The sequence below is a fragment of the Muscardinus avellanarius genome (assembly GCF_963383645.1).
Source record: "Muscardinus avellanarius genome assembly, chromosome: 11".
Taxonomy (NCBI): Eukaryota; Metazoa; Chordata; class Mammalia; order Rodentia; family Gliridae; genus Muscardinus; species Muscardinus avellanarius.
In genome coordinates this window covers 101,762,907-101,778,871 of record NC_137797.1, presented here as the reverse complement: position 1 = coordinate 101,778,871, position 15,965 = coordinate 101,762,907, and the positions used below count along the sequence as shown (strand labels likewise).

General features: G+C 40.3%; 1 protein-coding gene across 1 annotated transcript; it reads right to left on the bottom strand.

Moving 5' to 3' along the window:
* Positions 1-2,334: 2,334 nt before the first annotated feature.
* Positions 2,335-15,587, bottom strand: LOC308269647 (C-type lectin domain family 2 member D-like; the record flags this gene model as incomplete). The annotated part of the gene is made up of 6 exons (XM_080705012.1): positions 2,335-2,419; positions 5,639-5,776; positions 7,242-7,348; positions 8,480-8,658; positions 9,587-9,709; positions 15,509-15,587. 6 exons carry the CDS (start codon positions 15,585-15,587, stop codon positions 2,335-2,337), a joined length of 711 nt encoding a protein of 236 aa, XP_080561138.1.
* Between the last annotated feature and the right edge of the window lie 378 nt (positions 15,588-15,965).

The following is a 15,965-nucleotide window of genomic DNA, read 5'->3' as shown; positions in this document are numbered from 1 at the left end:
AAGTTCCCACAATAATGGTAGAACTACTGGTATTTTTACTTTTACTTCCATAGAACAATAATGGAAGAATGATTTGATCAAACTTTCAAGAGTTGAATCATACAACCAAGCAGTGAAACTGGTTATTTGCCTATCTAGTTTTCCTATGAAGAAACTGTGAGGAAGGCTATATAATTCACAGTCCATTAGATTATCAGTAAGGGAATCCCCATACAAAGGATAAGGCTTAGAAACCAGCTTATAAAAGAATACTAGGTCAGTAAAGGTTACAACTTGACTCATATTTCATTTGTGAATTAGTCACACAGAGTAAAAATCATATAAAATCTTGTTTCTTTCTTTCTGGGTTTTTCTAGAAATGTACCTTTCTTTGTGAGAAAGTTCACTGAAACTAAGCGAATAAGGCAGAATCCCATAGACAAGAGGACGCTGTTCTTTCGCTGGTACGTTTGGAACAAATCCTATCATTAATACATTCTGTGAGTCTCTGGGACTGCAGAGGTGAATTGGGCTCCATGCTGTCCCAGGAGATGGGGTAATTTCAAGAAGGGCCAAGAAGTTCCCAATGAGGGAGAAAGAGGAACTCAACTCAGGACCTGTGGGGTTCTTGGCTTACATGATCAGCACAAGCCAGCGAGAGACATAGATGAGAATTTATTCAGAAAAAAACTTCTTTTATATCTTCTAGCCTATCTCACTACCTTCCTAAAAGAAAAACTGAAATAAAATAGATGCCATAAAAAAATCATTATTAGGGCCCAAGTGACTACTCGCTAGAAAAAAAACACATTTCCTGAATAAAATATGTTCACACGTATCTAATAATAATAGCAATATCCTTAAAATAAATTTAATATTTTGTAATAAATAATTTGTCACTATATAATAAAAACAACTTATGATAAAACTAAAGCCAGTATCATAACAATTGAAGAAAAACTGAAAGAATTCTTGTTAAAATCAGAAACCAAGGCAAGTATGTCCCAATCAGCACTGGTATTCAACAATAGTACTAGAAATTCTATCCAGAACAAAGAGGCAAGAGAAGGAAATGAAAGGAATACAAATAGGAAAAAAAGAAGTTAAATGATCTGTATTTGTTGATGGCATGATCTTATACCTAGAAGACCAATATTACAAAGCTATAGTAATAAAAACAGTATGGTACCAGCACAAAAACACATAGATCAATGGAACAGAGTAGAAAATACAGAAACAAACCCTCCCACCTATAGTAAATTGATCTTCAATAAAGGAGTCAAAAACAGATGCTGGAAAAAAAAAAAGACAACCTTTCAACAAATATTGCTGGGAAATCTGCTTAACCATATGCAGAAAAAAATGTAGTAAACCTCAATCTTTCTCCTTGAGTCAACTCAAGATGGATGAAGGATCTAGAAATTAAGCCAGAGATTGTGCAACTAGAGGAGGTCATAGGGACTGTATTAGATTAAAAAGCTTTTGTGCAGCAAATGAAACTATCAAGGCCCTAAAGCGAAAGACTATAGAATTTGAGAAAATCTTTGCCAGCTACTTCTCTGATAGAAATTAATATCTAGAATATATGGAGAGCTTAAAAATCTCAGTATCATAAAAAACAGAGAACCCAATTTAAAAAAAAAGGGTAACTGAACTAAATAGACACTTCTCAAAAGAAGAAATACAAATGACTAATAAATATAAATATACATGCTCAACCTTATTATCAATCAGGGAGATGCAAATCAAAATGACATGAAATTCTATCCCACCCCAGTTAGAAGTGCAATAATCAAGAATACAAAGCCAGGTGTGGTGGCACACACTTGTTCCAGCATTTGGGAGACTGAGACAGGAGGATCAGGTTCGCTGACAGCCTCAGCTACTTAGTGAGGCACTTTGCAATTCAGTGAGACCCTGTTTCAAAATAAAGAATAAAAAATAGGGCTGAGGGTGTTGCTTGGAGGTAGAATGACCCTGGGTTCCAATCCCAGTACTGCACAAGTAAAAAAGAAAAAAAAAATACAGGGAGTGGTGGTGCACGCTTGTAATCCCCGCGCTTGGGAGGTGGAGACAGGAGGATAGTACTGGTTCAGAGCCAGCCTTGCTGTCTTAAGAGACCCTGTTTCCAAATAAAAAATATAAAATAGGTCTGGGAGTATAGCCCGGAGGTAGAAGGGCTTCCAGGAACCCCAGTACCACCAAAAAGAAGAAGAAGAAGAAGAGGAGGAGGAGGAGGAGGAGGAGGAGGAGGAGGAGGAGGAGGAGGAGGAGGAGGAGAAGGAGAAGGAGAAGGAGAAGAAGAAAAGCAACAATAAATGTTGGTGAAGATATGGGGCAGGCTGTACTGGGGCCTCAGGTGGCAGCCAGGCGGCTGGGCAGGCGAAGGTGCCCGCTGCAGCGACCACCACCAGCCAGGTAGCGGAGGTTTCCACTGCACCTGCAGGGAGCATATGGCAGCAGCGGTGGGAGTGGTGGGTAGGAGAGTTCAAGGAAAGAAAAATATAAAAAAATTTACAAGGAAATTTTAAGCCGGGCGTGGTGGTGCACGCTTGTAATCCCTGCGCTTGGGAGGCTGAGACAGGAGGACCGCACAGGTTCAAAGCCAGGCTCAGGTATTTAGTGAGGCTCTCAGCAACTTAGTGAGACCCTGTTTCCAAATAAAATATAAAATGGGTCTGAAAGTATAGCCCGGAGGTAGAAAGCCTCTGGGTTCCACCCCTAGTACCACACACACACACACACACAAAAAAAAAAAATTAAAAATACAGTTAAATAAAAAAATAATTGCCCCGAGGTCGGCATCTGATGTAAAGATTTTGAAAAAGAGGCAAAAGATTATGAAGGGGGCAATCAGCCAGCTTTCATCAGCACCCTTGAGGATGGGTCAGCAGTCATGGGGGAAGGGACCAGGCCCAACTGGCCGGCTGAGTCACCTGCCTGGCTGGGCAGAATTCTGCTTTTCAGCCGGTATTTTGAGGGGTGAGACTAAGTGTGGGAATACCGATTTTCTCGCAACATCTGTAGGCTCCGGAGGCCTGGAGTCTCAAAGCACCTGGGCTCCGGATATCTCCGCCTCCAGGGTTCCGCTTCCTGTCCCCACTGTGAGATCACATGAGGGAGGGGAGGGACCCGACTTATCAGGAGCCAGAAAGGGGGAAGAGAGGAAAAAGAGGTGATCTGATGCTGGTAACTGTTCAAATATGAAGTAAGTTACTTGTGTCATTGCAAAGACTAGCTATGGGGATGGAGGGACAGGAGTGGGAACGGAAAGAAAACCCAGAACAAATGTAAATGTATAGTTCATGTATAAATTTATTGCTTTGAAGTTCACTATGATGTATAATTGCAACAAATTAAAGAAAAAAACAAGTATGAAAAAACGTTTAATTTTCAATAGGATTTTAAATACAGATTTATTCTTCTTCATAGTTAGCTGGGTTAAGCATCAGCAGCTCTAACAGTATACAGTAGGTGCTCTGTAAATAGTCAAGTAGACACACACACACACACACACACACACACATATATATCCATATATATATATATATATATATACATATATATATATATATATATATGGATATATACACATATATGTAAAGTCCCCTTACCTTGGCAACAAGTACAAACCTAAATTGTTATGGATTAAATGAGTGATGTCTGCATATATGCCTTTACCATCAACCCATTAAGATGTATGACTACAATGTACCGATTAATAAAAATTAAAAAAAAACAGGCATGGTGGTAATTGCTTGTAATCCCAGTACTTGGGAGGCTGAGACTGGAAAATCGCAGGTTCTCAGCCAACCTCAGCTACTTTGTGAGGCCCTCCAAAACTTAGTGAGACCTTGTTTCAAAATAAAGAATAAAAAAATAGGGCTGGGGGTTTAGCTCAGAGGTAGAATGCCCCTGCCTGAGTTCCATCTTCAGGACCACAAAAAAACAAAACAAAAAAAAAATAGGGCTTAGAGGTATAGCTCAAAGGTAGAATGCCCCAGGGTTCCATCTCCAGTACCCCAAACAAAATTTTTTAAAAAGGAATAAAAATAGGTCTGAGGGCACAGCTCAGGGATAGAGTGCCCCTGGGTTCAGTTCCAGTACCACCAAAAAAAATTATATATATATATATAATAAATTATAATATATAATATATAGCACATATATTATATATTATATATATTATAATATATATTTTATATATCAAATATATATATCAACCATATATATATTTGAATTTTAAAAATAAAACATTATTTGAATTTAAACCAAATAATGATGAAAAGCCTGACAAAATTCTCTTGACTTTGAATTATTACATGCAATTATATAGTTTATGACAATCTAGTCAAGATTTAACAAAACAAAAATGCTTCTTTAAGTTATTTATTGTGCATTGTATTTATACATCATAATGGGGTAAAAAAACTTGTGTAGACATAAATGCACACATCACCCAGCCAGCCCCCCCAGACACACACACCCTCCCCATCCCTCCCTCCAGTGCTTGGCTTAGTGAATGACTACTATATGAATAAGTACATTGTGCGCTGCGCTTTAAAGAGTTTCCTTCTTCCCGCTAGCCACACTGCAATATTTTACAATTAAGAGAGAAAAAAGCATGAACAAAGTAGGAAAGACAGAAGCTTGCAAGAGAAGGGATATATTGCAACTTTTTATTTCATCCTTTTTGGGACTCGTCAGTACAGTGTAGCTGATTATATAAAAATTTAAAACATTTTGTTTTCAAAATTCCATAATATATAAATAATTTTGAGAGTAAGAATCCAATGCTTAGAGAGTTCAAGTAATTTACTATCTTTTGGTTTGAAATAAAAGCAGAATTTAAAATCCCATAAAGGGCAAAACAAAAATGGCATTTGTTTATACGTATACTATTTACTTAGTCATTGAAAACATGAACTTCGAGATCTAAAGTGTAGAAAACACTTTGTCAGTACTTCTAATGTTTTAAATTGAGTATCAAACCACAGTTTAGGATTTTTTAGACTCCCCTTTTTGTTGGTATCTGAATTTTGTTGAGAGAACTTTGAATGCATTTGCAAAAATTTTAAAAGATCACAAACTAATTGTAATCTTCGTCATTGACTATTAAGATCATTTTCATGAATGTCTTCAGCTACACGTGTATTTCTATAGACATATAAGCGAATGTTGTTTGTTTGACTGATTGATTGATTGATTGATTGATACTGGGGATTGAATCAGAGGCATTATGCCTCCAAGCTACATCCCCAGCCAGATTTTTTATTTCTTATTTAGAAACAGGGTCTCAATCGGTTGCCGAAACCCACACTAAGTTGCTGCTTCTGACTTCCAATCTATGTCCTGTTCTTCTGGTCTCAGCCTCCCAAGTACTGGGATTACAGGCGTGCGCCACCGCGCCCGGCTGAAAAATTTTTATATCTGTTTACAAAAGTGGTGATCACTGATCTTGAATATACTCTAATTATCTTCAGAACAGAACGTACCCTCTCTAGCAGGAAGGCTTTTTAATTTAGAATCATGTTCCCTATTTTATAACACTGTGGAATAATTTGTATTTTTGTTGGCAATAAATTTGAAGTTGTTAAAAAAAAAATTTGTTACAGCAACTGTATATAAAAAGTTGCAATGTTTCCCAAGCCTGCTCTACGAAGCTGAAGCTTCTTGGCACCCCTGGACATAGCTGTTGGGCTTGCTGCAAATCCATTTCCTCTCCGTGTACACCCTGGCACTGCTCAGCCCATTGTCGTTCAAATACGCACATTCTCCAGCTCCTCTGATGGAGAACCTAAAGCCAAACACAAGCCTGTCATGCGGGACCTCTGCAATCCTTCCTTCCCTAGAATCCCAGCACCCCCACTGCATTTTTTTTTAATGTTAATAAGAAAAAAAGAAAGCAAAAGCCAGCCATTGAAAATATATACTCCTTCCGCTTTTAGTTCCTTTTGTATTTTCAATGCATTGTTCTTTTGCACGGTCCTTTTGCAGTTTCAAGGAAGTTCTTTGCTTGAATACCACATGTCTAACCCCGTCCTTCCCAAACCCGCTGTGGTGTAGGCCAGGTGTTTAGCTGGTTCCTGCTGCTGTGTGCAAACTAGCTGCTGCCTTTGGTGACAAAAAATTACATTCAGTCTTCTGAACTTTCTGAAAGGTTATATATATATATATATATATATATATATATATATATATACACACACACACACACATGTGTGTATATAATATATAATCTATATGTATATGTAAATATATATAATATGTATATGTATATGTATGTAAATATATATAAATGTATATGTATATGTATAATATATATTATATACACACACACATACATATACATATACATATACATATACATATACATATACATATACATATACATACATACATAAATGCAGTACTGGAGGTGGAACACAGAGGCATTCTACCTCCGAGCTACACACCCAGCCCTATTTTTGATTCTTTATTTTGAAACAGGGTCTCACTGAGTTGCAGAGGGCCTCACTAAGTAGCTGAGGCTGTCCGCGAACCGCGATCCTCTTGTCTCAGCCTCCCAAATGCTGGGATTACAATCATGCCAGAGATGATGAGTATTTTTTAAAATGATTTAGTTGTAGATTCCTAAAAGGGCTTAGCTTTAAACAATGAAAATGAATGGGTCTCACTTTTTTTTTTTTTTTTCCTGTTCCAATGAGATGGTTACACTCAAAATAACCCCCTTAGAAATGTTTACAATTCCAGGAACAGTTACTGGGTTTCTTCTGATAACAAAACCTTAGAAGAGATGCCCAGTGTTGCCCTGGAAACGTTTTTTTGTTTTTTGGGGGGTTTTTTTGGTGTTTTTTCTTTCTTTTTTTCTTTTTTTTTCTGTTATGACTAGACTTGAAGAGCTAGTCTAAGGATTTTACAAGCCTCCCTGCAGATCAGGAAAACATAGTTCTCAACTCGGGGAGGAGGGTGCAAAAAGTAGACCAGAAGGCATCACTGTGCCAAAAATTTTAAATAAAATCACAATAAATAGAGTGTTTGCTAAAGACACTACTAGGAAACAGAAGATCATAAAAATGATTTACATTTTTTTAGGGGGTGAAGTTTGGGCTAAGCACAGACCCTGCCATTGAGTCCAGGTTTTACTCACTTATTTTTTTTCCCTGTTAGTGCAAACTATTAGTGCTATTTATTACCTTTCCCATTCCGTAAACACAACCCACACATGATCACAGTAGAAGAAAAGAAGTTAGAAAGCTTACTGGGCCTGGTATTCGGTGCCATTTGTCCACTTCCACATCTCTTGTGAGGATTCTCTGCTTAGGCCAATCCAGTGATCAGAGAAGCCTTTGTATCTTTTCAAGAAATTCTATTAAAAAAATACAGAAGGTGGGAACATGCGTCTGTTTCTTTCCGATGATTCTGAGTCTCGCTGCCTGACAAGCCCTCTATTTATTTATTTATTTATTCATTCATTTATTTATTTATTTTTGCGGGTCTGGGGATGGAACCCAGGGGCATTTGACCTACGAGCTACACCTCCTGCCCTATTTTTTCTTTATTTTGAAACCGGGTCTCACTGAGTTGCAGAGGGCCTCACTAAGTAGCTGAGGCTGTCCGCGAACCGCGATCCTCCAGGTCTCAGCCTCCCAAATGCTGGGATTACAAGTGTGCGCCACCACGCCCGGGTGACAAGCCCTCTAAGAAATCCACTTTATCAACCTCGCCGCCCTTCCATTCTGAGTTAAGTCGTTTGATGTCTAGGAGCCTGAGCTACTTCAAGTGGTCCCATATCCAGACTGGACTGGGACAGTCCCAGCGTATGCCTGCCTCTCCAGCCGCACACTGATAGCGCCCACTCTCAACATCCGGCACACGCAGTACGTAGAACCCATCGCATGATTTACCGTATTTCATAGTAGAATGGGAAAGCAAATCTAATCCTGCCGGTCAGCAGGAGGATCAGATGAGAGAATGCATCTGAAATGTCTAACGGGGCTCCATTCGAAGACTATCCCCTCAACAACTGGCCTGTGCTAACACGAATCTCAGGCCCCTAATTCTTCCTGGGATGCAATCCCAGCCTGTAGCCCAGCTTTATCTTATGCAATCCACTGCCCTCGGGGGGCTCAAGATTGCAAAGAAAATAATAAAATATGATCAAAACATCTCTCCCTCTCTCTCTCTCTCTCTCTCTCTCTCTCTCTCTCTCTCTCTCTCTCTCTCCCTCTCTCTCTCTCTCTCTCTATTTTTTTTATTTTTTATTTTTGATGGTACTAGAAATTGAACCCAGGGGCATTCTATCTCCAAGCTCCACCCCCAACTTTCAACCCTCTTTTTTTGTTTGTTTGTTTTGAAACAGGATCTTACTAAATTGCTGAGGGCCTTGCTAAACTGCAGAGGCTGGACACTAGAATCTGCAATTCTCCTGTCTCAACCTTCCAAGAACTGGGATTGCAAGTATAAGTCGCCATGGCCGGCATCCAACAACCTCTCTTACCAGTTCTTCGCTGCTTTCAAGTTGAACGAGATTGGCTTCTAAGGTAGCACAGAAGCTTTGGCTGGATGTCCAATTTCTTGTGTCTTCAGAAAAATAAAAACACTTGTCTCTAAACCCAATCCAGTCTTTGGGACAGGTTGCAAATTGTGAGCTCTTTATGACTGGCTTCTTCTTTATCGCTAAATTTAAGACAATCAAATAAGTTATAATTAGTGGATTTGCCCAGCTCTCTTATCATTTTTAACCACCCTGCAGTCAACTTTTGAAGTATGTATTTGGATTGTTACTTGTGATAATTCATCAGTCAGAGCCTTATCTTTAGCATAGACACCATGTTTTATTTATTTATTTGTGTGTGTGTGTGTGTGTGTGTGTGTGTGTGTGTGTGTGTGGTACTGGGGGTGGAACCCAGGAGCTTTTCTACCTCCAGACTATACTCCCAGCCCTATTTTATACTTTATTTGGAAACAGGGTCTCACTAAGTTGCCGAGAGCCTCACTAAGTAGCTGAGGCTGGCTTCAAACCTGTGCGATCCTCCTGTCTCAGCCTCCCAAGCGCAGGGATTACAAGCGTGCGCCACCACGCCCGGCAAGATACAAATTCTTAAGGCCAAAGGAGCAACCTCTACCTGAAAGTATTTTAGGCAGAGAAAAAGGACAATATATTATCTGTAGTAAAATCTCATCTTCTTACAAAGCACACGAGTTATCGCTTCTCTTTGGCAGCTGGGGATTTCTAGCATCACCGGTTATACATTTGGGGCTCACTGTTAAGTAAGGTTTACTAGAACACAGATATGATGCCAGTCCATGTGGAAACGGAAACAGCTACTTGGTGATGAACGGGCAGGTAGCGTATACCACGTGGATACACTGAAAAGGGGATGGTTTCTGTGTCAGGCAGGAAGCAGAATGCCGTAAGGGTTCAGCGTGCTATTCGGAACAGTGTGTAAATTCAGATCAGCCGGTCTCAGGAAGAGAAGGGCCCTATGTGTTCACTCATAATGGGCACATAATGCGTCCATTTGGCACATAATGGAGCCTGGGGGTCGACAGCTGTGTGATGGCAACACAAACGCGTAGAGGACCCGGAGAACCGGCAACTCACCTGACCAGAAGAGAGGAAGTAAAAGCAGATTTTCTAGCAGGACGGCGAGGACCACGAGGCAGCACAGCTTGGCAGGCGTCGCGGGAGACACAAATGCTAGGCGTTTCCCTTGGAGCTTTTTGTCTGCAAATATAGAAATGTCAAAATGTCAATCCTGTGGAGCTCTTAGGGAGAAAACAATTCAATTTATCACAGAAAACAAATCGACATTTAGCTCACACTCTCCTACTGCGGATTGCCTTCAAAAATGGTCCTGCGCCGTAAGCTATCGCTCAAAGATGCCTAAGAGGAATAGAGACAAGGGACGTGTAGCTTTTCCCCTGGAGAGTTTTCCAGTTATTGGTGTAAGTTAATGAAGGAGGGGAAAAAAAAAAACAGTAGAAGTTTTTTTTCAGGATAAAAAAAAAAAGCACATAAAAAAATCCAGATTTACCTCCATAATAAATGAATGGGTTACAAGCACTAAAGAAAACATTAAAAATAAATTGATGTGATTAACCATATCAGCATAGTAAGAGATGAGATATCATAGTAACCTCTCAATAAATGCAGCAAAAGCATGTGGAAAAAAAAGTTTAAAAAGTTTAAAGCTGGGCGTGGTGGCGCACGCTTGTAATCCCAGCATTTGCGAAGCAAGAGAGGCTCCGTATTACAAGATAGTTAAGAAAAACACGCTACAAGACCTGATGAGCAGGTCTATGCTTCCTAGATGGGAGAAATAATACCAAGTGATGAGAAGAATCGATGCAACTGGATGTCCACACACTGTATTTATTTACGTCTTATCTCTGTGATACTGGGAATTGAACCCAGGGGTACTCTACTTCTGAGATAGATCTTTAGTTTTACTTATTTATTTTCGTACTGGCAATTAAATCCAAGGATATGCTCCCTCTGAACTTGACTCCCAGCCCTTTTCAATTTATTTTTTAATATTGAAACAGAGTCTCACTAAGTTGCTGAGGGTCTCATTAAGTGGTAGAGGCTGGCCTCGAACCCGTGATCACCTGTCTCAGCCTCCTCGGTGCTGGGATTCCAGGCATGCACCACCATACCTAGCTGCACTTACTATTTATTACCCTGCTTTGGCTGTGAGTTTAAACAAACACCACAGCACGCAGGTACAAAAGGTCTCCTCGCAGCTCATTCTGACAATCTCAACCACACATCGCTCCCATTTCACACTCTCTTACTCACACATTTTCAGCTAAGCTTAATTTCTTAATCTCTTTATTAAAAAAAAAAAAGGTGCCCTTTCCTGTTTGGTTTCTGGGATACTTGCACTGTTGTTTAAGAGCTTTATTCCTACATCAATGGTCCTTTGAAGAAAGTAAGTTCAGACTTGTTTGTATTTGGCAAATCACTAATGCATCCTACAGCGCAGGTGACTGTCAGACACATCACTGCAGGCAGTACTGCGGGATCCCATTTATAGGCAATTATAGGAGAGTAAACATCAGTGCAGAAAACTGATCAGTGCTCAGTAAGTGCTGTGGGCAGGAGCAGAGACACTACGGAAAGGGGCCAGAGGGAACTGGGGTGGGGAATGAGGCTACAATCTTGATCTCCATAGTGATATTTATGATTATATGAGTGTTGGTCAAACCGCAGACCTGTACACCATCAGAGTGAGTTTTGTCCATTGTTAAATAAGCTTTAAAAAAAAAAAGAGTTGCTGCAAGCTGGGCGTGGTAGGGCACGCTTGTGATCTCAGTACTCAGGAGGCTGAGACAGGAGGATCACAGGTTCGAGCCTCAGCTACTTAGGCCATTTGCAACTCAGTGAGACCCTGTTTCAAAATAAAGAAAAAAATGGGGCTGGGGGTGTAGCTCAGAGGGGGGAGAATGCCCCTGGGTTCCATCTCCAGCACTGCAAAGAGAGAGAGAGAGAGAGAGAAATATATATGATAAATCCCCATGTGCCCCTTACCCAATGTCGAGTTAGGACATCTGAATATTTTATTCCATTTGATCTGCGTGTCCTGCCCCGCCCCCCAGCTCCTCACCGCTCAGATGGCTTCAAAGCGGATTTCCCGGGATGACTAAACTTGTTCCAACTGAAAATTCCTAGGTCTGTTTATAATTTATGGGCTCCGCATTGTGTTTAAAAATCCTTCCCAATGCCAAGAAAATAATATTTGTTCTATTTTTTTAGCTAGACCCTGTATGACCTCATTTTCCTTGGTTTCAATCTCAAGAGCTGAGAGTCTAATATTTTTAAAAATACAAACCTTTCATGATATTCCACATACTACTTCTGTGTGTATATTATTCTACTGTACATATTCCATATATTTATTTACCAGGTCCATCCATGTTGTCATAAATGACGTTATTTTATCCTTTTATCGCTATATAGCATTACATTCTCCCTCCCTCTCTCTCTCTCTCCCTCTCTCTCATCTCTGTCTCTGTCTCTCTCCCTCTCTCTCCCTCATCTCTGATCTCATCTCTGTCTCTCTCTCATCTCTGTCTCTGTCTGTCTCTCTCTGTTTCTCATCTCTGTCTCTGTCTCTCTGTCTCTCTCATCTCTGTCTCTGTCCCTCTCTCTCCCTCTCTCTCTCGTCTTTGTCTCTCTGTCTCTCTCTCCCTCTCTCTCTCATCTCTGTCTCTGTCTCTCTCTCATCTCTGTCTCTGTCTTTCTGTCTCTCTCCCTCTCTCTCCCTCATCTCTGTCTCTTATCTCTGTCTCTGTATCTCTGTCTCTCTCATCTCTGTCTCTCTCCCTCTCTCATCTTTGTCTCTCTGTCTCTCTCCCTCTCTCTCTCTCATCTGTCTCTGTCTCTCTGTCTCTCTCATCTCTGTCTCTGTCCCTCCCTCTCTCTCTCGTCTTTGTCTCTCTCTCTCCCCCTCTATCTCTCATCTCTGTCTCTGTCTTTCTCTCTCTCTCCCTCTCTCTCCCTCATCTCTGTCTCTCATCTCTGTCTCTGTCTCCCTCTCTCCCTCTCTCTCATCTGTCTCTGTCTCTCTGTCTCTCTCATCTCTGTCTCTGTCCCTCTCTCTCTCCCTCTCTCTCGTCTTTGTCTCTCTGTCTCTCTCTCCCTCTCTCTCATCTCTGTCTCTGTCTCTGTCTCTCTCTCATCTCTGTCTCTGTCTCTCTGTCTCTCTCGTCTTTGTCTCTCTCTGTCTCTCTCCTTTCTTCTATTATATGGCACTGGAGTTTGAACCCAGAAATGTTCTACCAATCAGCTACACCCCCAGCCTGTTTTCGAACTTTTTATTTTGAACTAGGGTCTCTCTAAATTACCATGCATCACCCTCAAACCTGCAATCCTCCTATCTCAGCCTCCCAAGTACTTGGATTCTAGGCATGCACAGCCAAGCCCTGCTTTAGGAGAAGTCATTTATTTATTTATTTATTTATTTATTTATTTATTTATTCATTCATTCATTCATTCATTTATTCATTTATTCATTTATTCATTTATTCATTTATTCATTTTGTAGTACTGGTGAACCCAGGGCCTCAGGCATGCTAGGCAAGCACTCTACTACTGAGATAAACCCCCAATCTCCCATTTTCTTTATTCACTTTATTCTAGGTATTTTTAAATGGATTCCATATCCGGGCTAGTTTTGAACAGTGCTGCAAGAAAGTCTGGAGTGCAGATGTCTCTTACAAGACAGAGTCCGGGCACAATAAAGAAACATGGAAAGAGGGTGGGCAGGAGGAGCGGGCGTCCATGCCCGGTGGCGCAGGACAGTAGACACGGTCAACAAGTGCACACAGGAGATGTCACAGGAGCCAGAAGTGGGGAGTTCGGGGTGCATTCACCGTGAAGAAATAACACACGTTAAACTGATACATAGATACAGAGATATAGATATAGACTAATTATTATTACCCAATGTATACAGGAATCCAGCTTCACACTGAACCTCATAAGCGCTTATAATTATTATGTGTTAACCAAGAAAAACCCCAGAGATCTTTAAGGGCATGCTAAAGGACAGATACCTGATCTGTCTTCTAGAAAGGATTTCAAATATGCTATCAGAAACCCATCCAAATCGGACTCAGTGTTAGAATTATCTTGCAGGTTACTAACAAGATTTTTACGTACAAGACTTTGCATCTATACCATTTGGTGTTCATATTTGATGTTGCTTTATTCTTTATTAGTCTGTGTATTTATATGGTACTGAGGATGGAACCCAAGGGCATTTTACCTCTAAGCTATACCTCAGCCTTATTTTTTTCACTTTGAAACAAGGTCTCACTACATTGATGAGAGCCTCACTACTTGCTGAGGCTGTCCTCCAACTTGGGATCCTCCTGCATCAGCCTCCCAAGTCCTGGGATGACCGGTGTGCACCACCACGCCCAGTGCGTCCCTTTGTTTTTAACTGATACATAGTTGTCCATATTATTCCATATTCTTCTTCCTTCATTAGATTCTTCTTATCCACTTCAAAATCCATATGCCTCTTATACTCTGAACACAATAACCTTTACCTTCTTAGTTTAAAAAAAAAAGTATTGGAAATTATTTCTCAGAAGAACAAAGAAATGAACCATATTACTTTACTGGTCTAATTTCAACTTTATTTTCAGGCTCCAGGAGCTTAAACAAACAACAGCTAAGTTTTAGTAACCATCCAATGACAACCTAGTGGCAGTTACACAATATTTGCCCTTTGAAACATGAGTCTCACATTTGCAATGTATAACCCTGGTTAAAACTTGGTCAAGCTGGTTTGGACACGTATTCATATCACAGGTTCAAGATCTCCCTTAGCAACTTGGTGAGGCTGTCAACAACTTAGTGAGGCCCTGTTTCAAAATTTAAAAAATAACAATATAGCTGGGTGTGGTGGCTCACGCTTGTAATCCCTGCGCTTGGGAGGCTGAGACAGGAGGATGGCACAGGTTTGAAGCCAGCCTCAGCTACTTAGTGAGGCTCTCAGCAATTTAGTAAGACCCTGTTTCCAAATAAAATATAAAATGGGTCTGGGAGTAGAGCCTGGAGGTAGAAAGCCTCTAGGTTCCAACCTAAGTACCACCAAAAATTTAAAAAAAAAAATAATAATAATAATAATAAAGTATGACTGAGGATATAGCTCAGATAGCATACCCCTGGGTTCAACTCCTAGCAACACACACACACTATATATATATAATATATATAATAGATATATAAATAATGTATATTACATATGTTATATATGTAATATAAATGTAATATATTACATGTATGTAATATATTATATATGCAATATATACACACTATATATAATATATTACATATATACAAATAATAGGCACACTATATGTGTGTGTATATGTATATATATATATATATATATATATAGTGTGTATGTGTGTGTGTGTGTATGTGTGTGTTCCTTTTTCTACTGGACTAAAATAAAAACACCCATTATATTGATTTATTTTACTTCCTTTTTATATGATTTACCCTAAGCTGAAAATGTCAAATGATTTGCTGGTGGATATCCAGTCTCTCACCCCCAAATATCTGTATTTCTTTTTCTTTTACCATGCATCTACATACTAAAAGTCCCTGTGCTTGCAGGGCAAATATCTTTGTACATTAGTTGTTAATGTGTGAGTCCCCTGGGATAAAAACATCAGAATGTGAAAATAAAAAATTGTGACAAGCAGCCAGAAAGCTAGGAAAAAAGGACTTATAAGCAAACACAAAAAACGTTGTCCTGCTCCCCTCCTGACTGAATTCACAACCCCTAGCTCTTGCCTCAGAACCATGTCTGTGCCGTACACCATTACAGGATAGTGCCAGGCACCCCGATGTGTCCACCCTCTCACCCTCTTCTGTGCTCCCCAAACATGCCACCTTCTAGGGGGACTGACTGTGAAAAGGCCTGAGGTTCAGCTTCTCTTGTGATTCTGTGGAAAAGACAGCCCCTTGCAGGTGGGGAAAACAAAAAAACAGTAATTACATTACCCAGGGCTCCTCTGTCCACGCCATCTGTAAGATCAGCCTCCTTTAACATGCCCAGAGAAGCCTCTGTAGCTCCAGCCATCTCTGCTCTGCTCAGAGGCTGTTTCAGACCGTAGCAGTTGTCATCCTTTTCAGAACCCCAAAGCACTCAGCTAAAGCAGGAATATAAACTCGGTATTGGGGTGTGGCTTGTGTCAATTTTAAAGGAAATGCTTGTTAGTGGCTCAGTAACTGTAACAAACATCGGAATGGGCGTGGTTGTAGGTCAGAGATAGAATGCCTGCAGCCCCTGGGCTCAGTCCCAGGTAACACACACGCGCGCACACACACACACGCACACACACACACACACACCTGGCCCCGAGAAAGTACTTTAAAAGAAGAGAGTAAGGACACTAAATTAAGTGTACTAAAAAAATAAAAAATAAATGAAACTGATACATGCTTTCAATTTTTAAGA